This window comes from Ammospiza caudacuta, chromosome 3, assembly GCF_027887145.1.
Source record: "Ammospiza caudacuta isolate bAmmCau1 chromosome 3, bAmmCau1.pri, whole genome shotgun sequence".
In the NCBI taxonomy this organism is placed as follows: domain Eukaryota; kingdom Metazoa; phylum Chordata; class Aves; order Passeriformes; family Passerellidae; genus Ammospiza; species Ammospiza caudacuta.
The window spans coordinates 57,867,640-57,895,206 of record NC_080595.1 but is presented as its reverse complement, the minus strand read 5'-3'; the positions used below and the strand labels follow the sequence as shown (position 1 = coordinate 57,895,206).

Below are 27,567 nucleotides of genomic sequence, written 5' to 3'. Positions count from 1 at the left end.
AAGTTCTCTATCAGATCAGTCCTCTGTAAAATCCTCTTAATGTCAGAGGATCTGGAAGAGTTCAGCTGCTGTCTACACCTGGGCCCTTCAGTGTTTGATGTGCCCAAGTCAATCTTTCTTTATGCAGAAGTGTGAGCATGACTACACTTTTTTGGAGGATTTGATATATATTACACATGAAGGAAAGCACAGAACCCTAGGATAGGTGTAATGAAAACTGTGACATGAGGAACACACTGTTGGTATCAGAGTGCTGACACATCTGACTTGGAATGACTATATCCACCATAATTGTAAGTGGGATATGAAGATAAAAGGTGTAACCAAATTTTTTTTCTGAAAAAAATAAACCTGCATTTTTACTCTGCACAGCTTCCACAAGATCCTTGAAGTTACTGAAGAAGTCATCCAGCAGCGAGTGGAATGGTGACCAGGGGAAAGGCACCTTCCCAGACTCTGATGAGTGCAGCCTAAGCAGCAGCACCCAGAGCAGCAGCTGCCACACTTCTGAGAGCATCCAGGAGCCCAAAAATTCATCTCCCGATAAACATGCAGAGAGCACTGCATCTGACTTTTCTAATGTTCTTGTCAAAGAATCTGACATTCTCAGTGATGATGATGACGATGAGGACTATCGGAGCCTAAAGAAAGGCAGCCCTACAAAAGACATTGAAATACAGTTCCAGCGGCTGAAGATTTCAGAGGAACCCAGTGCTGACTCTGAACAGGATCAGGCTGCTGAAAATGAGGCAGAAGATGGCTTTCAGATAGCAGAGCATCCAAAGCTCGTGCGGGGCCATTTCTGCCCAGTGAAGAGAAAAGTAAACAGCACAAGGCGTAGCAGAGGAACTCTAATGGCAATGCAAGAACGTCACCAATCCCTTGACAGTCACTCTGATGCTGCCAACATGGATCTGAACTCTATTTTAGAGAGAGAATTTAGTGTCCAGAGTTTAACATCTGTAGTTAATGAGGACTGTTTTTATGAAGCTGTGGAGAGGCATGGAAAATCCTAGCTTAATATTAAAACATTCATTTGAAGTCCACATAAAATTCAACAAACATTTTGCTTTAAAACTAGTAAATTCATGGAAGCTGCAGGAAAACTACTATCTGATTTTGTGCACTAATACATTTTTGCTCAAAAACAGCTGTAAAGGATTCTTAAGTTATTTTAATTTATTGTGGATTAAAAATAGATTAAGTTGGCCCAGGTTTGTAAATTAGTTCATCCCTTTCAAGCATTTATTAAGATGATCTAGTGTTCTTGGGGATGGCCTCATTAATATTTTAAGTAATGTGGAAAAGGTGCTAGTGAGTGGCAGAAGAGTTTACAATGGAAAGTAGCATTGCAAACTGAAATTTTTAGTACCTTGGGCATTTTATTTCTTTGGTTTTCATGTTTGCTTTATTTAAAGCACAATTAAGTTATTTTAATGTGTTTTAGTGCACAACAGTGCAGAAGTTTCATTTTTGTATGTTTCAATGCTGTTTATACTGTATACATATGTGTAAATACAAAAACAAAGCTTGGCCTGTAATCTTTTATTTGACTGTATTTTTTATTTTCTCTATGAGCTTGTACAGTAAAAGACAAACAAGTATTGTACTTAGCCATGTTTTCTACTTTTCATTGTGCTGCTTTTCTGTAGTTGGAGCTTTAAATCCCAAATTCTTTGCTTCTGCATAAATGAGAAGAGTATTAGCAGACCTTGAGGCAATTGGTGCACTTTATCCTCCAGTAAGCCAGTCACTTGAGTGTATTTATAAGAGTCTTGGCTTCTGTTTTTTAAATTACTCTGCACAGGAGGATGTTCCAGGATAAAAAAGCACAGAAACCCAAACACCATCTTATGTAGTGATGTCTGAAAAGTATTTTTCTTCAATATCAGTAAAGCACTTTCATTCATACAAAATTCAATTACATCAGAAGTATTGCAGCTTAATTACCTTTCTCACAACGTATTGTTTCTTCGTATGTGTTCTAGCCACTCCCCTGAAGTAAAAAGAACCTGGATTGCCTTTTCCCTTTTGTCTGCTGCTGACTGGAACAGAGAGATGCCCTCTCTCTCTACCGCTTTCTCAAAAGTAGGTCTTTCGTATCTGGCTAGAGGTAGGACCATCTAGACTTTCTTTTACTGAGTCAACACCTGTAGATCAAGGAGCTAAACTAATAAAAAAAATCAGACTTGTGCTGTTATAGCTGATTTTCCTCTTCAGTCTGTTCAGGTTGACCAGTACTTCCAAGTAAACTTCTTGTCTTCTTCTTTTGCCGTAGTTCTTCTCTGTAGTTGAACACAAAAAGGCTTGGGTCTTCATCACACATTTTCCTGTATACATTGCACAAGTTTCTAAACTGTGACATAGAGAGCTGAAAAGGACGCAGAGTTGGATCAACATCTGCTGTCATCATCAGCTGTTCTGTTCTTTTCAAGCGCCCATTTTCAGGAAACAAGGTCCTAAAAGATATGGGGTGAAGAAAAATTTCAGCAATTCAGACAGACAATTACATTTCCCTTAAGAGTAAAGTGGAATTTAATAATAAACTTACATTAATTATGTCACCATTTTAGCTCTTGCACTCTTAACACATCTCACAATCTGAGCAATGGAAACATATAAAGGTCCTTTTTGTGCTTATGACACCATAGAAAAGCACATACAAACATTATAGACTAAACACATGTATGTATGTTCATGTTTGTTAACATTAAATAGAGCTATGGGTATGGATACAAGCACAGAGCCTTCTTAGAATTAGCCTCATATTTAGAAAGCAACAACAGATTAAACTGCACAATACAGATCAGATTCAAACAAATATGACTTTTTTCAGACTATTTCATTGCAATAGAAAAGACAGTTATCACTTGTCATTAATACCCCAATTCTAATATCAGAAAAAAAAAGCCAAGAAAGAGGAAAGGAGCATTTAATTGTCATTCACTTTTTAATATTTAGAATGTGGGAAAATGTGGCAGGAGTCCTTGATTTTGTTTACAGCTTTGTCATTGATCACAGATAGGCATATCTGTACATTTACTCTAGGGCTAGATGCATTATCACCTTTCTCTCAGAGGTTCCCCAAATTTGAATGAAGACTACTAGGTAAGTGATTGTTAACGTTACACAAAAAAATACAAACTGCACAGTGCAAACTATTGAAAGGACCAGCTCTTATTGCCAGTACTTCTCACTCTAAAATAAGCCAGAAATGCAAAAAGCTGCACATGACTCATGGGCACTTTTCAATTTTCAAGTTCTATCTGTGTTATATACATAATACCTAAAAAATATTGTGCGTCTAATACAATAACACATTGCCTTCCACCCCCCACGCAGATGTGTTTGGCAGGTTGGCTGGATAAACTACTCAAAAGGCTTTGTAGAAGAAATTATAGTTGGTTCCTGGTAGGTACACAGAACACGAAGTTAAGAAGGGGTTTAAAATCATAAGTGAAAAATGAAACTTCTGGGAAACCTGTTTGTAGTATATGTTACTTCAGGCCTTTGTCAAAATGTTCCCATTAGTGCAGCATCTAGGTCAGCAATGGGTTATTTCAATATCTCTCCTTTGCTTCTGTAGTTAAAAAACATACCTGGAACAAAGTCTACCTAGTCTTTTTTTACAGACTATGAACCATCATATAAATGCTGTGAACCAGAACTCAAACTACAATATGGACTTCATAGTGCATTCTTATATTTCACATCTCAAGGCCCAGAATCCATCCACAAATAGGAAGTGATTCTATTGCCTTGTTTGTATATAGTCTGTGTGATAGAGAGCCCTTATAATGAACTTAAGAGCTTTTTTATACACCAGAATTTGCTATTTTTTTCAGGTCAGCTAAAGAATAAGAGGATTGTGTTTTTTAGCTGCACGCTAGGGCTAAGGTATGATAAGCTGCCAGGGGAATACGTGATGTCCAGAAGTTCAGTTTCCCCCTCCTTGCCTCAAAAGAATGTAAAGCAGTTATTAGCAATTTGAGATTACACAGAAGCTGGGAGAGTTTTTTGAAAACTTTGGTAACAATATTGTACACAACACAGATATGCTGACTGCATGTGCCTTTTGCTTACATTGTCAAGAGAGACCATTCCTTCACAGTAGAAAAAAAAGAAAGAAAACCACCACCACCCTGTAAGTCAAAAACAAACCAGTCTAGAATTTGGACACCTCATTTTCTAAACACTTTGAAATGCATACTCAGACTTTAACACAAAGAAATCTGTACTCATTTTAGATCCAATGTCTGCACCCCACATATCAATGGCATCTACGGCCTCAAGGAAGGAGAACTCAACAGCCCAAAACTGGATGCAAAATGCTTTGTTCACCTTTAAAACAGTGACATAGAAGGCTTGAAGTACAGTAGTAGCCATCCCTATTCTAGACTGCATCAGGGCCAAAACTATGCCCAGCAGCCTTCAGGGAGCCCAGGCTGCATGAGATGCCTCTAGTCATAACAGCATCTCTGTCACACGTTCTACTGTGCTGAATGCTGGGGGTTGACCGCACTAAGTCAGACACGTGGCAGTGTTGGAGTTTAAACAGGATCCTTGGCAAAAAGACTGCAGGTTTCTCACATCAGAGAACCTAATAAATTCTAATAAATAACCTAATAAAGATACTGAGATTTTTTTAAAAGCCAGTAAGAACTCCATAAAAGGGCAAGAACAGAAACAAAAATTTGACCTTTTGACACTATCCCCAAATCAGTAAAATTTCCTTCAGATGATGTTCCCCTCACACTGCCATCTTTGGTTCTGGATTTTGATACTTTCATTTTTTAACTCAATCATTCTGTAGTTTTTGTGGTTGGGCTGGGATTTTTCATTTCTGAGACAGACAAACTATTGAAAAGATGACCACTTTATCCTAGGGATTTTTAACAACTTTAACTGCACCAACAAAAATGCACAAGTAATTATTACATAATTACTTTAGATACTAGTCTCATACTTTTGTGTCCAGAAATCATCATTCTGAAATAGAAAGAACTGATGAACTATGATGACAAATTTAAAATTGGAAGAATAAAATCAAATGCATAGCTGATTTAGTAGCTGGTGCATTTACAAAAACATTACCTGAGAAGTTTTCATTAAAAATACTTACTCAATTCCACGGAAGCAATATTTTCTTCTAAACTGAAAAACACTTTGAACCACCTTTTCTACCAGCTCAAATGGCTGCTGGATCTTTGGTTGCACCAGTGGAGTGAAATGCACCACAGCCACATCCACCTATATGGAAAAGAAAGAAAAATTCGAGTAGACATCTTCCTCTGAGACACATTACTTCTAAGTTACCTGGCTAGACATCAGCAAACAGGCACAATATAAGAAGGCATTCTTGCAGCAGATAAGCCAGCCATGCAGTGACTAATGGCATGGTATGGAATAGAAAGATTTGCCTTAGCTTTCAAGACCCTACAGAATTTTAGTCTTAGTTATCTGCATATTTCCAATTAGTTCACATGCCATCAGTACTTAGGACTTTTTACCCCCATGGCACTTTGTCCATTTAGAGCAACTTTCACGTAATCTGTAAAGTAATTAGCACTTCTGTCTTCAGATCCTTCCACAAGATAATTCTGACATAATACACAAATTAGATAATATTTGATATATAGGCTGAAGGGCAGCTGGAGAAAATTGGTATTATAATTAGAAATCAAACTCATTCCCTATATGTTTTCTGTTGCTCCAGGGCTTTTCTAAAATGTAAGCTAAGGAATTGCTTTTTAATGTATCAAGATTGCTAATCTATTTAAAGGAATGGTAGGTAGAAATAAGTGCACTCAGTTTAAGTGACCACACAACTCTGTATTTACACTGTGTATCACAGTTCATCCAAAATTATGTTTGAACAGTTCTAGGAAGATAAGCTTGTATATATTCTTTTCTAGTTCTCAAATCAGACTGGTTCACAGAGTAGTCACTTGCCCTGTGTCTGAGAACAGAATGAAATAATATGTACACACTTTTATGTTTTTTATATGTGTATATATCTGTGTATGTCAAGCAACTATAGAGACACTGTATTACATAGAAACTTTCTGAATTCAGACTTCTGTACTAAAAATTAGGAGCTGGAATAAAACTCCAGTTCTGCACAACAATGAATAATGCAGATCATCTTCCAAACTAGATATTAACAACAATAAAATAGAAAAATTTCTATGTAGGAGCACATTGAAAATTTGTAAAATGTGTACAAGTATTGTACAAATTTTTAAGTGCCAGATTTTAAAAAATATTTAGTCTGCTAAAATGATGGGCAATCACTGAATTTTTTAAAAAGATTTGACAGTCAATATTGGCGCTCAGAAAACATTAATTTATCATCACATGTGCTAGTTCTGACAGAAAAGAGAGGCACAATCAGACCAAAGAACAGCTGCTGCTTGAACCACAGTCTCAGTGTACCAATTGTTCAAGACAACCCAGAGCATGAGAGTACTTCAAAAAACAAAGTGTTCCTCCTACTGCTTCAACCAAAACTGCTCATAGCAACCTCTGATGTGACATAATCTTACACAAAGGTGCCATCCATCCATTTTGTTCTTTCTGTGGGAACAGCTCAGCTGTTAAGTACATCTATCCACTACAAATGCTTCTACAACACAAATTTCAAAGGAATTCTAAAATCCAAACAGTATCAGTTTTTGATGTAGACAGAACTTACAAAGCCAAGCAAAAATACTGGCTAGAGAAAGGAAAGAAAATACCAATTAATGGCACTGATGAAGAAAAAACCCACAGCAAGTTTTTAGTGTTAGCACTGCTGATCCCAAGTATATACCACTGGAGTATTTTTCTTTAGTTGTCCACCTTCTCTGAAAGCTAGAGTTAAAAATACATCAGAAAAAATACTTAAAATTACTGAAATGTGAAGCACAAGAACTTGTTTAAAAATCAGGTGACAAAATCACTTGACGTATAGAATCTGCAGTGAAGCACACATAAATTATTTCCCAAAGCAGATTTTTAATTTTTCAAGTGTCAGAGCATCTGCCTTTGCCATGGGTTGCTCCTGCCAGGAAGATCACAGGGATATCGAAAAAAAAACTTGTGTTCACATTGAGTAGAAGAAAAGTTAATCTTTTTGAACAGAGCAAATACATAGTTCACATGTCCAATCAGCTCCTTGAACAGAAATACTAAGGGCACATGCATATGTTTACCTACATTTTGGCCAGGAAATATAACAATATTACCCCCACAAAATGAAGGGTAAGAAAACAACCACAGGGCATCACCTAGTCACCTCAATTCTGCAGAAATGCTCACAAGTGAGAAATGAGGGCTCTTTGGGAGTTAGAGACACATCTTGAACAAAAATTTCTGAAGGAAAAAAGCACATAATCTAGATACAGTGTACAGCTTCAGAGCCAAACAGCTCAATTTGCAATCTCAAGGCCAGTAGGCAATAATTTCTGCTTCTGAAACAAAACACAGCACTTCTCAGTTCCATTATAGACACTGTTTTCTTTGGACCCCAGGAAAGCTGCTTGGTTACTATAGCAACAGATACAGGGAAAAGCTTTTCGTTTGTAAATGGCCATTCCTTTAAAATCACACATGCTATTTTCCCGATACCTTTTAATATGCATCAAATAGAGAGTAGAATTATGAAAGCCAATAGAGTACATAAGAGCACTTAAAATACACACGTTGATTTGATAATTTTACTAGTAACACTTTTCACCCAACCAAGTATTTTAGAAATATTTACAAAATAACACTCAAGTCTTACAAAATAATGAATAGCAAAATCATTCAACTGATACATCCCAAATTGTCACTAGTACAGCAATTATTCACCACTTACTGTTTTCGTATAACTGTACAATGAAGGTTTATGTTCTGGTAGGGTAGGAGGAACATATAACAGAGTACAATTTAATTCACACAAGTCTGCTGCCTTGCTAATGAAATCAACACACTAAATCAGAATAAGCTTAAATGAGACAATTTTTACTAATTGTTGACAACAAAGGTCTCATAATGGGCAATACACGTACCTTGCAACAGGGCTGTATTAAAAGCAAACCCACATAACCTTTTCTCAGGATGTAATTTGCTTATAGGGAACTAAAACCGAACCAGAATATATTACAATTTCATTAAAACAGACTGCTTGAGATCCTATTGAGAAAGTTCTAAGCCAGCACTTTCACAATCCAAGTATTTAGTACTATTTTATCTGTCTACTACAAACAAATGTTAGGTCTAACACCAGATATGTGCAACTCATAGTGCAATCTTGTTCTGATGAGAGTTTACTTTTGGCTCACTTCCATTAGAAAGCAACTATGCTGCTACACTAACAGAAATTATTTCTGTGCCAGAAGAGCTCTGCAGTAACTCCATTCACACCAGGCTCACAAACAGAATCACAAGACACCCAAAGTCAGGTATATAACTCACAGATGTAACCTGTGAGTATATCACTGCTGCAATGAACAAGACCTTTCTCCCATCTTCTTGATTTCTCACACCAGCTTGTTGAGGCCACTTCTCTGATGTGCTGCATTTACCGTGGAAGCCTTACCAGCAGCTTTATTCCCTTATTCTTTTATACAGCCTATACAAAGGTAACAAGTTAGAGGATAAACTATGGAAGGCTAAAGCTATCAGGAACAGACAAGCAAAGCCTGCAGTTGAATAGGAGTGTCCTGCTGTTCCAATTACAAATTAAAATAAATTGCCCAGTTCTTTTCTAGGAAATTTAAACTCTTAATAAGATTATCTGTGATGAAAAGAACAACAACTGACAAACAAGAAAACTCTCTGGCTGTCAGTGCAACTTAAATGATTCTCCCTCCAGTCTGCAAGTCTACAGTTTCTGGATTCACAAGATTTTACTCCATTTAATCACTGCTCACACTTTCCATCACAGAACCTGGATATCATTATGTATTTAGGACTAAGGGCCGCCGTCTGTTTTATTCCATAATCTCTTTGCTTTCCCTCACTGAGTGTTTTTCAAACAAAACTCATTAAACAAAGTACTCCTTTATTCTCGGGTAGATGGAACTAAGAGAGGGAACAAACAGCAGTAATGCACTTGCTGTGGAGAACAGAAAAAAAACAACATTCCAAGAAATTTTGTTAATACATGCCAATGCAGTTTTATATGAGAAGGGATAGCTGCATTCAAGAGAAACTGCATTTACCAGGACATCTACAGTGAAGAAAACATCTCAGACCTCACGACCAGCAGTAAGTCCTACACAAACAGATATGAAACATAACTGTATGTTTAATTACAACTGTAGTGCTTATACTGGAATTTATCATGCCTTTAACTTGTTTCACCCCATTAAATGTAATGTATGGCTACCATTTGCAGTGTTTTGTGTTTATGCTTGTGTGTTTTTATATACTGATTTTAAAAAAGGAAGCAATGAAAAAGGCTGATTCAGAGTACTAATATCTTTTTCAGAATATGAATGAGAATATGAATGAGTTTTGAATGAGTTTTGAGCTACCCAGACCTGTCAGTTCCTTCTGTAAAAGGAAGTTAAGCCATATTTCCCACGGGCCTGTACAGCAAATGATATGTATTTGCCAGAACAGCTCTTCCCAGCCTGAACAAACTGAAGGGATTTGGAAATAGGCAGGTCCTTGAAACAAGGTTTTAACAATGAATAGCTGTTAATATTTGCACCCTAAATTTAAGCATTTTTAATATATATATGCTGGACACAGTTAGCACATCCTTGAACAATTACCTGAAATAAATATAATATAAAAATATTAGAGAGTATAAATATATAAATCATATATAAAGAGAGAATACAGAGACTTATACTATATATTATAATAGAGGATAACAGTGTTATACTTATAAAGGATAAATATATTAACTGGTTCAGAAATGCCATTAAAGACTGATAGAATACATACTGATCAAAATCTCGTTGTCTTATATATAATGAACTGAAACAAGAGTACAATGCTACAGATATTTTGTATTCCTCTTATTTTAATTTTATCCCTTATGACTTTTCAAAAAAGTTCTAATGCTGCAGACCAATTTTAATATCATGGTACATATTTAGATAAAAAGTCTGGATCATGCTTTCTAAGACAGAAGCCTGCCCTTTGTCTACCACTGATAAAAGACAAAATGTGCCAATTATACAGCCCCATGCAAAAGGCAAAGCAGGGTACCACCTTCTAATCCTCCTCTCAGAGGTTTCAAGCCACTGTTCTGCATCTGCAACCCCAACAGTCCAGCTGAGGTGACAGCAACAGTTCTGTCTTCCCAGCTGCACAGTTATCATTCTGCCCAAAATGTTCTCATCTGTCAAATGAAATTGGACACTGTATAAAAGAATAGCAAGGAGCTTTTTCAATGAATTTTTAAAACTACCACTTCATGGCAAATTTGCAAATTATTTCAGACAGGTGACTGATTCAAAAAAAGGCACTTCCACAAATGAGCTGTTTCATACTAGCATAAAAACATTTTAGAAGCAGATCACATTCACTCTTATGACTTCCTAAATACTGCTTCTCTAAGTCAAGAAATGGAAATAATTTAAAAAACCCCACCAACTTGAAAGTTTAAATAAAAAGAACAAAATAAAATATTGATTTAAAAAGTCATGAGACTAATTGTAAAAATGCAAAAACTAAATTCCATTTTATTCTCCTCAAAAGCCAAGATATTTGTAACACTTATTAAAAAGATTAACAAGTAATATTTAAAAAAGAAATAAGGGGTTACCTTTAATTTAAGTAAGAGCTAGTACAACAGCGCCTATTATTACAAAGTCAACAGAAGCTGACAACAGCTATCAACACACTTAAACAAGGTACCTGAAGAGTACAGTACCTTTTCTAACAGTGTGTTTTCCTACCACAATGGCTTCTAATCTGCAAGTTTCTAGTGTTCCATTTACGTGTATCTGTCTAGTAAGCCTGCAATTTGTATGCTATTACCAAAACCAACCGCAGTAAAATAAGTTTTGCTTGATGGCTTGCAATCATGTATGAAAGGGCAGCAGCTCCTTTTTACAAGCAATTCTAAAGCACTGTCCATTTGCCATCATCTCTGTTCAAGTACCTTGTGTACAGCAGCTCAGCTGCTGCAGGGTCATTTTCAGATATTCATTCAGATAGCTCTAATTTTAAATGCAAGCTTTTTTTGTTTGCTGATTTCTTTTCCTTTCCCCCTCGAACTTCTCCTCCCCCCCTTTCCTCCCTGTTGCACAGGCGGCCACAGCTTGGCTACGAAGCTCCCAGTTACTCATTCCCACGAGAGAAAAGGCAGACAAAACGTGACAGAACCATCATGGCATCAGCAAGCCTGCAGTTCTTCGCTTTCATTCTGGCTTTGTTTGGCGTTTTTGGAGATATCGCAGCCACCTTGCTACCAAACTGGAAGGTAAACGCAGACGTTGGCTCAAACATCATAACAGCTATCACACAGATGCAAGGGCTTTGGATGGACTGCACATGGTACAGCACTGGGATGTTCAGCTGCACCCTGAAATACTCCATTCTCTCTCTCCCTGTCTATATCCAGGCTGCACGGAGCACCATGGTACTGTCGTGTATCCTATCAGCCTTTGGGATCTGCATCACTACGGTCGGAATGAAATGCACAAGGCTGGGAGGGGACACCAACAGCAAAAATAACGCTTGTTTTGCTGGAGGAATCTGCTTCATTCTTGCAGGAATCTTTGGATTAGTACCAACGTGCTGGTACACGAGAGAAATTATTTCAAATTTCCTGGACCAGACCATTCCAGAGAGTAGTAAACATGAACCCGGAGGAGCAGTTTATACTGGATTCATCTCAGCAGGGTTTCTGCTTATCGCAGGTGTGATTTTCTGCTCTTCCTGTTTTAAAAGGCAGCAAGAAGCATGGATTTACCCTCCAAAGCAGCACCACTTCCCATCCACAGAGCAGGAGAGCAATGCAGGTTACAGCCTGAAGGACTATGTATAAATAGCTATTTCTATCCATTGAAGTATTTCTATTCATTTGAGGGTTTTTTTTGTGCGTTAAGTGTAGTTTGGTTATTTCAACAAATGTGTAACACAGCACTTAATCTTTCTTGTGTCTGGGCTGCAGTTATGCTTATGCAAGGTATTTCATTTATAGGGGCATCCACAAAAAGGAAAGAGTAGTAAAAGATACTTCTCTGCTACAAGAGTACTTTATTTTGTTGATTTTTCAAACCCTTCTTTCTGACCTCACAACTTCTTCACAAGTTACACTTATTGAAGAACAAGGAACTATTTTAAAAACATAATTTACTGTACAATTTATACATCAATATCTTGTCACAGCAAAGATGATTAAAACCTGTTTTCTGTTTAGTCAGACTTTCAATAATATAAGATGTTTTATAGTGTATTCTACAGTTTTATCTTGATTTTATTTATGATGCAAGGAATAAAACCCAGAAACTATTTGTTCAAGAAGAGCAATTCAAAGGTTTTAAAAAAGCGGACACATCTGCCTTTCATTTTCAATTCTAAATTGCCTTGGTAACTAGATTTTGTTAAAAAAATAAAAAATACAAAAAAATCAACCAACCAAAACAAATCCACAACAAAAGCTCAAGGCTCCAAACTTTAGCTGCACTGCATACTCTGCATATCAGGCTGAAGGATCAGCAGTACCATTCAGCTCTTGCCAAACCCAGCTCTCCTGCCCCAAACTGCCACCTGCTGCGGGTTTCATTTATTATTGTTATAGGAAAGTATGCTGGATAGTCACCAACTGCTACTAATCTATCACTACACAGTGAATGTTAGAGATGAGGAGCAATACAACAAGAGAAATGTAACCATAACTGTGAAAACACCTGCAAACTGCAACAAGCAGGATAGAAACCAAACTATCTGTGTTCAAGAAACACCTGTAAATATTCTGGCTTACACTTGCTAAAGGCAGTTATTAACAGCTCAAATAAAACAGTAACCACTTATTGCCTTCTACATTTCTGACCTTCTGAAAGAACACTTTAAGTCATTTTAATTATTCCTGTAGGATCTGTTCCAGGCCCACTCCCAGGTATTCTATTACTGTAAAATGAACTATAAAATATAAAACAGTGATAAAAGAGACAGCTTCTTCATTTTTTTAACTGCCTTATTTTCAATAATTACCTTAAATCCTTTAACCTTTTCTTTCACCACACAGATTTTGTTTTGTATTGGTCATTGGTAAAGTATGTTCTACCTAAATACTTCCCTAAGTGAGAACCAAATCAGAATGAATATAGGTATGATACACCCCTTTAAATTCAGGAGTACAATGCTGGATGAGTCTCTCAATAAAATCAGCTGCTATTTATTCTGAGTATTTATACACAACTTCCATTTCCCGCAGTACTAGTCTGAAATTTGCTAAAAGAACGTGAAGGAGCCTAAACATGAAATGTTTAGTATGTTGGAAAAAGATGTTTTATTACAGCATTTGGTAAAGTGGACTGTTTTATGGACTTAATATGTAAGTAGTCTTTATTCACAGAAAGTCTTCATTTTTCACACACTGAATGGCATTACATCTTGTTTTTATTCTACTGTTCTATTCTACCTATTTTGAGTTTCCTATGTTTTAATCAAGGAGCTTGATTTGTCCTATTTCTAATGCAACTATTAGCAGTTATTAGGTATCACAGAGACTTCATTATAACAAAAAGCCAATTTCTTTTTTTCCTAGACACAATGTTGTGCAGCACCACTCCATTAACCAAGAATCTTTTATGTCTCAACACTCATAGAAACGTTGAAATAATATTAATGCATTGAGCAAATGAGATAAACAATTCCTTCTCAAAGCATCTTCACCTTTAGAAAGGGGTTTGACATGACAGTGAGCTGTGATCACTACCATGTAAGTTAGTTAAATATATTTGCAAAAAAATTAAAATCAAGAGCATTTTTACAGGAGGGTGCAAGAAAAAGGTAATAGTGGCATACCATGAGCACAACAACAAGTTCATTGGTTACACATAATGCAAATTTTTCTTCCTGAAACTTTATATAAAGTAGCTGTACTTCATACAGCTATGAAACAAAAATCAAGGACAGAGCCATTTCATTCACACTATGCTGCAAGAGCTTTCCAATAAAACAGATTCTATGAGAAAAAGTAACATCTAAAACCATGTCAGTCTACAGCTAAAAAAACAAGGACAAAACACAGGATCAGTCTACAACAGGTGTGTGAAGGAAACAAAATAATAGTGAAAACAGGTGCCAGTCCTGTCTGAATGAATTCTACTTTCTGCTTTTGCAATATAAGCAATACTTGTCTTAACTCAAAAAATGCATTAAATAAAAACATGCCTGCCTTTAGTTGTACTGTTTTTTTTATTCAACAGAGCACCAACTGACTCTAAGATGTTTTTATACTAAGATATTTGTCATAACTCCGTGTGTTACCTCTCTTGGTCAACTACAGCATTTTCAGTACAGGAAAATGGAAATATCAGTTATAGCTTCCCAATTCTGGGACACAGTGTGCACAAGACTTCGCTACATTAGCTTTATTACTACTCAAGTTGTACCCACGACTGAAAAATCCCCACCATAAAACTGGAATTTTAGCCTTACTTTAAAGTATTTCACATGTTTGACAGTGAGAGGGCATCCTGAAATTATTTTCCATTCAGCTAGGAAACAGGGGAAAACAAACCTAAGCCAAAACGTCAAAGCAAAAAATAAGATTTCTTAAGCATGGTAATTTTATTTCACAACAGATTTCTGTAATTTAACATGTTTGAACAGTTACTTGCTCAAAAAATACTAACAGAATTTTAAGAATTTTAACAGAATTATACACAGACAGAGGCCTTAAAATTCATTGTGATAAATGAGAAAATAACCTTCCAAAGGTTCTCAAGAGATATGCCAGAAAAGTAAAAAGGACCAAGAGAGAGAGACTGATAAAGAGGAAGAGAGATGTATTGAAGAGCTGAACCAACCAATTGAAGAGGAACTTTCAGAAGCTGCAAGTTCACTTCTGAAACAGAGCAACAGTTTGATAGGACAAGTATTAATAGTTTTAAACTCCCAGAGGGTTGATTTAAATTAGAAATAAGGAAGAAGCTTTTTACAATGAGGCTGGTAAAATACGGACACGTTGCCCAGAGAGATGATGGATGTCCCATCCCTGGAAAAATTCAAGATCACATTGGACAGAGCTCTAAGCAATCTCATGTAGTTGAAGATATTCCTGCTCATTGCATGGGAATGGTACTAAATGACCTTCCTTCCAACCTAAATACTTCTATAAGGCTATGACTTTCACATATATTTAGGGACACAGATCACTTAAAGTTAGGCACAAATTTTTATCAAAAAATCCAAACCAAACCAAAACAAGCTTCTTGTCCAAAATACTGAATTATTTCTTAATTTTTGATTCCTGGACAGACCTGGATTCTGTCATAATAGCTATTAATAAAAACTAGTGGCAGTAGATAAGAGGACAACAAAGAGATTGTTCTTTACTCACTCAAGAATACATAAGAGTGAGAAAAGATTGTTACTTTTTTAAACAATCAGTGGGATACAGCTGACAAAGTGCTGTAGCAAATAGGAGAGAATAAAATATGCTGAAGATGACTGGGGTGAAACATAAAGATTATAGACATGGTAAAATTAGAAATGTTTGACAAAGTTGATAAAAGAAAAGCTTTTCTTATCACCCTCTTTCAAAAGACCCATCAAATTCTTAAGGCACAATTCCCAAACTGTTTATAAATGCATATGGTAAAATAGTAGGCTTTTGAAAAATACTCCAATTCTAGCAGACTATCCTGACATTAAATCCTAATCTCCCTCTCCAGAACACCCAAAGAAGTATGCTGACCTTGCAGATAGGTTTGAAGGTCAAAGAAGGTCAAAGCCAAGTTCTGAGGAATAAAAAAAAAAAAAAAAAAAAAAGCACTTTCTCAGAATGAGCATGCTTCATTTATAGGAATTTCACATCACTCCACTTCGTAACACAGAGATGTTCAAATAGAGCAGCCAACTAGCAATGTTCCTTGGTGAAAGTAACATAAATTGCTTGACTGACATATTAACAAAAACCAGAAATAAATACAGCGAAACCTACCTCTGGCTTTGGAACAAAGGCTTGACCTGGAATTATGAAACAGTTTTCCACCGTGCAGAGATGCTGAGCCATGATGGACAGTCTGCTGCGTTGGTTACTTCCTGGATTAGCTGTGAGTCTCTAGGGGAAAATCAAAACATGTACATCAGTGATACTGAACTGGCCAAGTAACCAGTTGTATTAAAGCTTGATTTTCAGTATAATGAAATTTAAGAAAAAGACACTAGTTAATCATTAAAAACTTGTATCAAATCACATGCCCAGTTAATATAAAATTTTATATTCTAGAATATATTATACTCCTAGAAATTCTGCAGATCTAAATGAATGTCAAAAAAATTTTGTATGGATACAAGAGAAAACTATTTTGACTGCAGGATTCAAAACAAACCAAACACCAGCTGACAGTACTCTCACAATCCTTTCCTTCCACTGTTTCTGTATAAAATATTACTACTCTTTTTCTTCTTCAAGATGAAACAAAGCTCCATAAACTCAAGATCGGATAGAAACCAAAAGTGCCTCATAATTTACTGGTCTACTCTTACAATATTTGTAAGGAAGCTGGGTCTGCTTTATATAAATTTAGAATGCCTAACAGTGAGAGCATTAAATCTTAAAATTCAATTTAAGTATCCTCTGATTTTCCCATGATTTTTTTTTACAAAATAGTAGCCTGGACAGAGGTTTCCTATGCTCTTGTGACCTGGCAAGAAACACATTTTATTGTGTTTTGCTTGCACAAACATAATTGAAACATATAAAGCAACTTGTAAAACAGCTCTCAAATTACAGAAGTCATTTCACTAACACATGCAAAAACAGAATCATGATGATTCATGTTCTTATTGACCACCACCTCAATAAAAAAATAAAAACTGAACCCCAATTTGCATATCTGGTAATATTTGTACAGCATGTAGCTCCATATGAAAACCTACTCATAAAATGCTGCCATGCTTATTCAATTTATGCCCGAAAACTAAAAGTTAAAGCAGTTGCCAAAGTTTCACATCTTTTCAAACAACTCTTCCTAAAGGCAGTTCAGCATGGAGCAAATAAAATATTTTCAATGACTTTTTGGAAACAAATGGTCAGAGATTCTTTTTGCCTATGCCAGCATGTAAAGCTACCTTCATTGTTGTGTCAGAGGAAATTATTATTCTCTAAAAAAAACCCAGACTGCAAAGTCCAACAATGCAATCTGACACGCACTTCCTTAACCTCTGCAGTGGAAATGAAACTGAGCTAATGGCAACACTTGTAGCAATACTTCCAGTGCCAATTCACACAAACCTATCTTTACTTCTCCCAGAAACCAACTAGCAAGTCTCAGGCAGTAAGCTCCTGCTTCTCATTTACAGAAGGGATAACTCAACATCTGGATAGTAACATCTTAAACCACTTCAACCACAGCAGCAGGAGCACACTTGTGTACAGCACCCATGCACGGATCAGCCACACAAACCCCCAGACACAGGCAGGGACATGCACAGCTAGGTCAGCTTGCTCAGAGACCTGCCCTCCCTGACCTTCAAGGTTTCCAGGGATAGGGCACCTACCCCATCTCTTGGCAGCCTGCTGTGGTGGTTCACTACCTCACTGTAAAAAATCTCTTCCTTATCTCTAAATCTCCCTACTTTAGGTTTAAAATCATTACTCCTTGTTCTATAGCAACAGGCCCTGGTAGAGGATCAATTTTAGAGTAAGTGGGCTGGAAGAACCTGGCCTAGGGTGACAGATTAGAGATGAAGCACTGAAGAATTTGGGACAAAGCAAAAGTTCTTAACCACAAAATGAATAGCAATTTTAGAAACTTTAGAAAAACTACAAAGTAAAAAAAAATATCTGCTTGACACTCCAAAGTGCTATTTTTACTGATGTGGGTATTTGGCCTTATCCTCATTAACAGCCCTCAGATTCAGCATATAAAATAACTGCTGGCTCTCATCAGCTTTAATCAATTTATTTATATCATATCAGAACACAGTGGGCTGCAGTTGTAGGTGTCTAGTGACATAACTCACACCAACATTGCTGTGCTACAAGGAAACAGAAAAGTAAGAATATATAACCAGCAAGAAAGGCAAAGGTATCTACTTCTCTATTACACTGGCAAAACAAAGTCTGATAATAAATAAAACAGTACATTGCTTCACTTTCCTACTGTTAACATCAAGTTATCCTAACTAATTATAGAGCACATCACTCCATTCCATGATCTCATGCTTTTGCTGAGCTTATGACATATACACAGACTTGGTTTGATATTCAGGCTCTTAGCTTAGAAATATCCATGGAGGACACCAAATTCCCCTATCAAGACTATAAATCCAGAGATACACAAAATACCAGTAGCAACTCACTATGGTCTGCATTACACTGTTCTCTCTTTCCTGATACTGACTATGCCTGTACACACCAATTTACAGTGGTTATCTTAAGCAACTCCAGAGAGTCAGGAGAAAAGACACAGAGCCTAATTACTGCTCTTTCTCCTCATCATAAAATAAAATCATATCTTTAAAACAATTTCTTTTCATGGCATCAAACCAATAATGGAAATGGAAACCAAAAACCATGAACAATTCTGTCTTTGAGGAAGACCTGTGTTGAACAAGAATCAAGAGATCTCAGAATGCAAACTCAACAATCAACACTGTTTCACTGCATGACCTTGAACAACATACTCCATTTCCTAGTGTTTCTAACTCCTCAGCGTTTTAAGTACAAAAGCTTAAGTGTGCATGGTATTTTGCACCTAACTGAGCTCCACTGGGTGCAAAAGAACTGTAATCTGCATGTCACCATTGGCACATGCAGCTGGGTACAGCAATGTAAAGGACAGAGTGCTCTCACACAGTGTCAGGTGAATTTTTGCTGTCACAAAACTATGCATCTTAGCTATCATCACCCTGCATTTTACATCACAGTCCATCACCCTTATTTTGCAACAAGGCCTAATCTCACCTGACATGAAGTCCTTTTGGGAAACAGACCTGGATTCTGTAATGCCTGAAACCAAATGAGCCCACAACTGAATTAAGAAATCTGGTTTATTTCATAGCAAATGTTTGTCCCTAGTGTTCTCTAGAGCCACCTACTGGAAATACTTCTTAAATCTTGATTGCAAGGCTAGGGCAACGATAGCACAATATGGTTTTCTTTGACCCAAAAAATGTCAGCAGACATCTCACATATATAATTGTTACGAATTTTCACAGAGAAAAAAATCCTATTTGAATTTTTTCTTTGAAGGATTAAAATTAAAACAACATACACACTGAGGCTGCACAGACAAAACACAGTTTGTAACCCACAGTTACAAACAGTGGGGTAATAAGATGGAAATTCAGTTTTCAGGCTGATGTGCAACTCCTTTTTTCACTCTAAATGCAAGTGACCGTTCCCATAACTGCAAAGCAAAAAAGCTTTCCATTCTGTATGTTTTATATGTTTCATGCAATGTCAATAGAAATAAACTGTTAAGTCAGAAAGCACTATGGAGTAAGCCAACCTAGTATCAACTGATCTGACATTAACACTGCTACACTGCAGATCAGTCTGGCCTTCCTTGAGAAACTACTAATACAAAGCAAAATATCAATTTGCTCTTGGACTTGTGGTGACAGAAGCCAATTAAGAACTTTTTACACACACAAGAATGGTAGAATACATTAATAATTCTGATATCAAGTCTCATTCAAGAAAGTCAATGCCAATTTCCATGGTCTTGACAAACGCCCCCTGCATTTCAAGTGCTTAATCACAAGTGTAAATAATGTTAACCTTCCATTTTTCCTTATTTTAAGGAAGGTGTTTCTTAAAAATTATCTTAATAAAGAGGACAAAGAAAAATATAAGTCTATTTCTTGAGATGGACGAAAGGTAAGAAAAAACAGATAGATGACATGCTGCACAAATGACTGTGAGAGAATCAACACATTTGAAAAAAGAAGAGTGCTGTGCAATCTATTCATGTTAAAGAAATCAGACTACAAAAAAGAACAGAAAGAGTACCTTAATGAAATATAGCCCTGTATAAGACATAAAAAAAATTTAAATTACATTCTTGTGAAAGGATCAGAGTAGATAATTAACACATCAAAATTCATAATTTATAACCACATAAACTAAAAACTGAACTAACCTTTTCCTCTCTTTTCAAAGTCAACTAAGACAGGGCTTGTATTAACAATATGCAAAATTGAAAAACTGCCAAAATTTTACCTCCCCAACTTCCTTTTGGAAAGTCAGTGTCATCTGTGTCCTGCCGTAAATAAAAGGTCCATCCCTTTTTGAAACATTCTCAAGCCACTTGATGATGAGAGGAGTTGAAACACTGAAGGGCAGATTCCCAATGATATGTATATCTGGTGGTTCTGTTGACATTTGACAGAAAAAAAACAGCTGTGAAAATGTTTTGGGTAAGATTTTGCCAAGAAATAAAACACAAGAAAGATGAAAGGCCTGTCAACCTAGACTTAAAATATGGAAACAATTTTTTATCATGCCACACCAAAACGATGCCTGTCCATTTATACTCATCTTACACTGACAAAACTATACTACTCTCCTGAGTATTTACTTGGACAAAAGTGGTTAGGTCTAGTTCTCATTTACATCTGAATAAATCAGTAGCTTTCAGATGATTTTCAGCTGATGAGTAAATTCTGAGCTAATCTAGCATGGCAAAACCATAACTGTTCCTGTGATTTCAAACTATGACTATTAGGAACAGAGTAAATAGCCATACTCATACTTCTGCCCAACCCATCATCCCAGAGGCATTTTACTGAGTCCTAATAATCCTCAAAACAAGCTCCTAACTGACACTGTACAAGAGCTCTCTTTCTGTATAGAGCCCTCTGAAATCAAAAGGTGTTAAAGTACAAGACTTGGCAATAAGAAGTGGTACCTGTTTTTCACTTATGCATCACATCAGTAATTGTGTGTGCTGTATGACACAACACAGGGATTTCAGCAGCAGGGACCCTTGTGTCTAAGCAGGAGTGCAACAGAAGTGGGCAAAACCCAAAAGCCAGTGTGTTGTTTCTTAGATATGACAATGTTTAATAACATGAGTAAGAGATGACAATATCAAATTCAAGCTGTTTTTCTGGCACACTTTACTTATTAGCACTTTTTAGGCTGTGATATTTCTAATCTATTGGTGGTATAATACATTTATCAGAGACAGTAGCTTTTGAAACCCATCAGCTTTTGAGATTTTCATATGGAAATAATACAGAAGAAATGTATCTTGCCTCTAATTGGTCAGCTCAAAACCTAATAGACACTCTATGTTCAAGAAAGGTAAGTTTTTAAAACTACTCTACACTCTCACATGTACATTTTATCATAGTTTGTTCTGTGAAGCACTTACTTTTTGCAATGAGGCAAATACAACATATAATTTTTCTAGGTGAACATGATGCGCCATGGTCTTTTATGTCCTAAATCAGAAAGCACTTAACTGTTCTTCGGGCATTGCAAAGAATGACTTTACCTCATATTTGGAAAAGGGGACTGAGAGGTTATATCTGATTTATCTAATAGTATTACATGCTTTGAAATGGAAGTGAAATAGTGCCCTATTGCAACCTCAGGTTTAAAAAAAAGCAAACATACCACAATCCTGATGAGATGCTACTTTTGACAAAACATCCAGCTGAAACCAAAGCAATGAGAAAACTAAATTTTTGAAGGTAAGTTCTCCAAAAGTTTCAAAGCAAGTTACAGAAATTTCTTCAGTGGAACAGCAGCAGTGGTGATTTCTGACTTCTTCAAAAACAGGAAGAAGCCAGGAAGTGCACCATTTGATCTCCTTTGATGCTTTCCAGAAGTCATTCCTGTACAGTCAAGACACTAAGGTTAATAACTGCAAAGCTCCTCAGTTTAAACTAAGGTCAATGTCACACAGATTTCACTGTTTTGTACTAGAAATGGAAGAAAGTTCTCTGCTTTCTCTAGGGAAAAAAAACCAAACAGTTGTCTCTTTATCTTCAACATGTACCAGAAGAGAGTAACACTGGCACTGAGTAAACTTCAGCTTTATCACTACTTAAGACAAACTCAGAAGCTCTAAAAACTGAAGCAAACCAAATGCAAATACTAACCATCCTCCCAGTTCTTTTTTAAGTGCTTTGGAAAAGCCTTCTCCATTTTGTAGGTCAGGATATCTCCATGAACAATGCGCACTTTTCCTGGAGCTGCTTCAGATAATATCTGTTGTAAACAAGCAAGCAGTGAGTGTTAACCAAACTGATTTCCAGTTTCAGCCACTGCAGGAATCAAACCATTGCTATATATTTATCTTCAATATACAACAAAGCACAGTAGGAGGTAAAACTGAGAGCATATTAGTAAGTATTTAATTTCAAAAAGCAAACACTAGGTATGGATTAATGTGTGATTCTGGAAACACTTAACTATTCACAGATGTAAAATTCTTGATAGAGATTTCAAACTTGCAAAGACTGCTAAGAGTCTCTTCAACAACAACAATTAAAAAGTCCCAGGTCACTAGCAGGACCTCACCTGATTCAAGTAATAATGTAAGCAAGAGTTTTTGAAAGGTTTTTAGATCAATTACCTATGAAAACAAGGGCTCATGTTGTTTATTCTGTTTCCCCCACAGTTTTAGGGATTATTATCCAATTTCAGCCATATGTGATACAAGGCTGCAGAAATACTAATTTTTCCTTTAACACGAAAAATGTGGAAGAGATTCTCTTAATATTCCCTGTAGTAGTCAACACTTGTACCATTAAAAAACAAGGAATCAAATGATGGAATGAGTATCTAGCAGGAGGGAAGATCTCAACAATTTCTATCTTCATAGACATTACAAAATCATCTCCATTGTCAGCTTCTGCAGCCCACTTGCACAACTTATCTAGCATTTAATAAAGCTGATATGCAAACTCAGCGCTGGCTGTAGTCTAACAACCAATTCTTTCATTTCTGGTGTCAGTTCCCATAATCAAAATTAGTTAAGCTTTACTAATGTTGTACTAATCTTTTCTCTTACACTATGAAACTATGCACAAACAGCACAATTAAAAAGCAGTGGAGACTTTTTCAAGATGACATTTGGAGATATTTATTGATCCTATAAGACAATAATGAGAAATGGCTTTAAGAACAACTTTGCTTTTCACAGAAATCCAAATTCATAAATAGTTAACTGCCAGTGGCCTAACAGCCAAAATAAACTGCTCATCATTGTTAGTCCCATTTTCAATCTGAATGATGTTTATATGCTCAGAAACACAGAGAGCTTTCACAAGTCTCTGAGCCAAAGGAAAATACTGCTTTCTCCTACTGTTCACAAAATGTTGTCATGAAATTTTTTGAGTAAAAGTTTAGGGTTTTTAATTATCAAAAAAGCTAAGTTTTATGTACAGTAATAAAAGCTTAACAAAAAAACTAAGTATTCCTACATGTTTTAAGTGCAATTATTTCCAAACAGAAAAAAAAAATTAATCTCAACTCCAAACCACTTAATGGACTTTTCAGCATTACACTAGCAATTATATGACATACAAATTCACTAATCTGCCATGGCTTGTCAAACCTTTCTTTGAAGTTGTTATAAATGCTCTAGCAGGATTATACTGAAAGATAATGTAAGATTAATAAAGTTAGAAAATAGTGTCATTTGCTAATAACAGTTTTCTTATCAAGATTGAGTTTAGGGGCTGCTGAGTAACACACTTTATATAACTGAGAATTGCATTTAATTTGTGACCAGAAAATCATTGTCTTATATTTCTAATTTGAAATAAAGACTTGGAACCCAGTGAGGCTTTTTTTATTTGAAGGGAAAATTTGTGCAGCTCCAGGAGCTGCTGTGCATCAAGGACATCAGCCAAGAGTGTTCCATCATACACAAACTCTCATTCTTCACACACAAAAGGGCACAAAGGAACATAAGGGGCATGTTTCAAAGCATGAAATGGTGTTCTTGGAATAATTTAATATTCAATATATTCTCTTGCTCCCTTTATCAATCTTTCCAGCCTAAAAACTATTAGGGCATATGGCATAGAGAGGTTGGGATTCTTTAAGACTGAGACAGAACTGACAGACATTCAGCTGGTGTAAACTTTAACTCAGTACACATATGTTCTTCACTGTATTTGAGTTCTGCAGTAAAGAATATCCCCACTTCAGTTTTGTGAGAGACCACAGCTTGAAAAACAGTTAATGAAAAATGCTGTATGCTTCACACCAGTGATTTTAAAAGTATCTAAGAGACATTTTAAAGTAATAGTCCCCAGTTGTTATTTTCATCTCTGACATTTCCCCTCATTCAAATCTCAACCATTTTATGAGCATGAGTTTTGATAGTTTGTTTGGGAAACCAGAAAAATTATTACAACCTATATTATTAGAAAAGCAAGATTCACTGCTATGTTTCTTATTTGTATGGGAAAAAAGCAATACCAAATTGAACACTAATGGCTGCAACACATTTCTGGCTCATTCACATCCGCTGCTACTGAGTTATACCACCTCTATGTTCAATAACCTCATTCAGACACTGACTTCTACTCTGAGGAGATTGGCAATTAAAAATAATGACTAACATTATGTCACTTGAACAGTAAAGATAATTACATACCAAAAGCTCATTTTAGATGCCAAGAAGTATACTTTTATTCAGATAAAACTGTTGCAGAGGACGCATTTTGGAAGATCAGAAAAAAAACATCCAAGTACTTAAAAAGCTCTCTTAAGTAAAACAAGTATCATTTAACCTCAAATTCTCTCCAGTCCCAAACCAGTTCTCAAAATCTAAAACAAAACTATTGATTGCCCCCACTCAAGTAAAAACTTGGTTTCACATTTCATAGGATGAATATGGCATATTATATGTTATTAATGGCTAACCCCACAAAGACATAATTACATGAACATTCAAGTTTCTGAGCATGAGCAGTTTCATTCATACCTTACATTATTTTTATCATATAAAGAGACAGTAGCAGTCCTCAAGTGAACTACTTATTTATTTTCACTGCTGATTTACTGAAAAAGACACAGTGCAATTTAAGAAAAGCCCTTTGAATTGCTTTGAGATTGTAGAGACATAAGAAAACACATTTTAAAATTTTTGGATTCTATTTTACTTGCTGGATTTATACAGCCAAATTCCATAAAGATCCAGCAACACAAATAGAGAGTGTTTGAAAATGGCACAATGACTTGTGAACTTATACCAACTTTAAAAGAAAGGAAGAAAAGCTTAAGAGTGTTTTTTTGAAAATGTAAAATAGATGCTTGATTTATTCTTCTCTACCTGGATGTTAACTCACATTGACTGTATTAACTGGAACCTTCTCAATTTTAGCATAATTATTAGGATAAAAATTAAATATAAGACCCCACATAAGGACATTACATTCAGTCTTCAAATTATGATTTCACTAGCATGATGAAATGCACCTGAAATGTTTCAGCCTGAAAAAAAACCCACAAAACCAACAAGCCTTGGCAGTAACTCAGTTGCAGGATAAGGTCCTAAAGGGCCTATGAGAAAGCAGGAACAACGAATTGCTATACTGTGTATCTGCAAGCAAATTATAGCTCTGGTTTCTGCCACAGAACCAAACCTATTTTCAGTGCTGAGATTCCAACATGACACCTGGAATCTCTCTAAGTTCTCAGAATGTTCTTATTTAATGCTGTGGTTACATGTACACAAATTACTCTCCAGTTGGTACCTGCAATCCTGGAATAAATCGAGCATCTTTTTCAATTAAAAGGAGTTGTTCAACACCAGCACTGAGAATGGATCTGGTAATTCCTCCTGGCCCAGGGCCCACCTCGCAAACATGGGCATTCTTCAGCTCACCAGCCTGTTTCACTATCTTGTCTGCAAGACACAAAGAACATACTAAGCCTTTATTTTGCAGGAGATTCAGCTCACCAAGATAACCTCATTGTTTACTGTTACACAAGCACAAGCATGCTTATCTCAGAACAGACATAAACAGTGACACATCCCAGTTAAATCATCACGCACCCGCCAGACTGCACAGAATTCAGATTTGTTCCATACTACAAGATATACTGAGCTATTTAAAAAAACCACCTATTTTTAGTTTTATGTCTTTAGCATTTGTTGTGCTCTTTACAGAGTCAAACAAAAAGAGAACATCACTCATCTGTACACTAGCAATACCATTGTGCTGCAAGCAAGTGCTTGCGTCCAACATCCTAAAGTCTCACTACTTGTCCTTATAAAGGAATTTCAGTACAGCAACCCTATTTCAAGGCAATTTAAGAAGTAAGAAAGATACAGCAAAGCTCTTTGAAGATTGCATTATGTACAGAGCAACTTTATGAGGGAGAAACCAGACTAAATAAAGAGCTGGAACACAGGTAACTTGTAGCTATAGAAAACAGGGCAGTTGAAAGGTAAGGAGGGAATACCCACATGTAAGTGAAATGATACAACATTAGGAAATATTATAGACACTAAAGAAGACAGATTAAGGGTTATGAAATTTAGCTAATGAAACAAAGGGATCCTTGGGAAGCATGGAGTGAAGATACTGACAGAAATTATGCTGCTCACTCCATGATCTCTTATGTTAAAAAACATCCAAAGACCTGCCTGCTTGTAAAGTTTTACTGACAGTATGCAGGCATTTTTATTCCGGGGTAGGAGTCTGGTTGCTCAGGAAGTGGAACTGAGTTTCACGTTCTGAATTTTTATCAGTCTGAATTGTCAAACAAAATCAAATGATTAGCTACATGAAACTGCATTGCATTTCTAAATGAAAAATCTAGCCACCACTGTGCCAGTGAAGACACCCACCCCTGACTGACGGAACAGTGCCAGCTTTGTCACCCACCGCTGACACAAAGCTGGAAAAAAATTAATTGCTCAGAACAATGCAACTGGTTCAAAAAAGCCACACATTTGATAAACTGAGACAAATAACTCTCCTATCTACAGCACATAGCAAACTCTAAAGTGCTCAACGTGTCACATACTTTCTACGATACAGAATAATCTGAAAAAAATGCTGATTTTTAAGTCAAACTTATAAACCAAAATAGTACCCAAATGATACAAGTACTACTTTAGTTTTGATTTTTTGCATTTCAGTCAATAACCCATATTTAATTTAGGAATACAGTTTTAGAAGAGGTCTTTATTATAAAGGTTTACCATTGAGCTGCCATTACTCTGACGAATGCTGTTATGCAAACATCATGTCCTTAGCTGTACTCTGGATTCTGATACATAATCAATGTTAACTAAAAACATGAAAATAAAATATGTAACCTGTCAATCGCAAATCCAGTAGAAAGTTCTGGGAAAGCTGTTTCAGTGCTTTAAGGCGAAAAAGTTTAATAATCTCTCCAATAGTTGGCAGGGGAGGCAGACGGAAAGCTGCCACCTTTCCTGGAGCAGCCATAACACAAAACTCTCATTCCTTCCTCCT

At 36.2% G+C, this 27,567-nt stretch overlaps 3 protein-coding genes across 4 annotated transcripts in view; 2 read left to right on the top strand and 1 right to left on the bottom strand.

The window, feature by feature from the left end:
* TIAM2 (TIAM Rac1 associated GEF 2) overlaps positions 1-1,613 on the top strand; it is a 137,133-nt gene extending 135,520 nt beyond the window's left edge. For both annotated transcript variants that reach the window (XM_058802082.1, XM_058802081.1), the window contains one exon: positions 373-1,613. In XM_058802082.1, coding sequence (XP_058658065.1) covers positions 373-1,016 — 644 coding nt within the window. In that variant the 3' untranslated portion in view covers positions 1,017-1,613. The remainder of the gene's footprint in view (positions 1-372) is intronic.
* On the bottom strand, positions 1,357-27,567 carry TFB1M (transcription factor B1, mitochondrial). Its single transcript, XM_058802083.1, has 7 exons — positions 27,408-27,567; positions 25,834-25,985; positions 22,222-22,330; positions 20,333-20,484; positions 16,103-16,222; positions 5,123-5,250; positions 1,357-2,459 (listed from the first exon to the last, which is right to left on the bottom strand). The coding sequence occupies exons 1-7, from the start codon at positions 27,538-27,540 to the stop codon at positions 2,198-2,200; spliced, it is 1,056 nt and encodes a 351-aa protein (XP_058658066.1). The 5' UTR covers positions 27,541-27,567; the 3' UTR covers positions 1,357-2,197.
* On the top strand, positions 11,315-14,327 carry CLDN20 (claudin 20). The gene has a single exon (XM_058802085.1). The coding sequence runs from the start codon at positions 11,315-11,317 to the stop codon at positions 11,972-11,974; it is 660 nt and encodes a 219-aa protein (XP_058658068.1). The 3' UTR covers positions 11,975-14,327.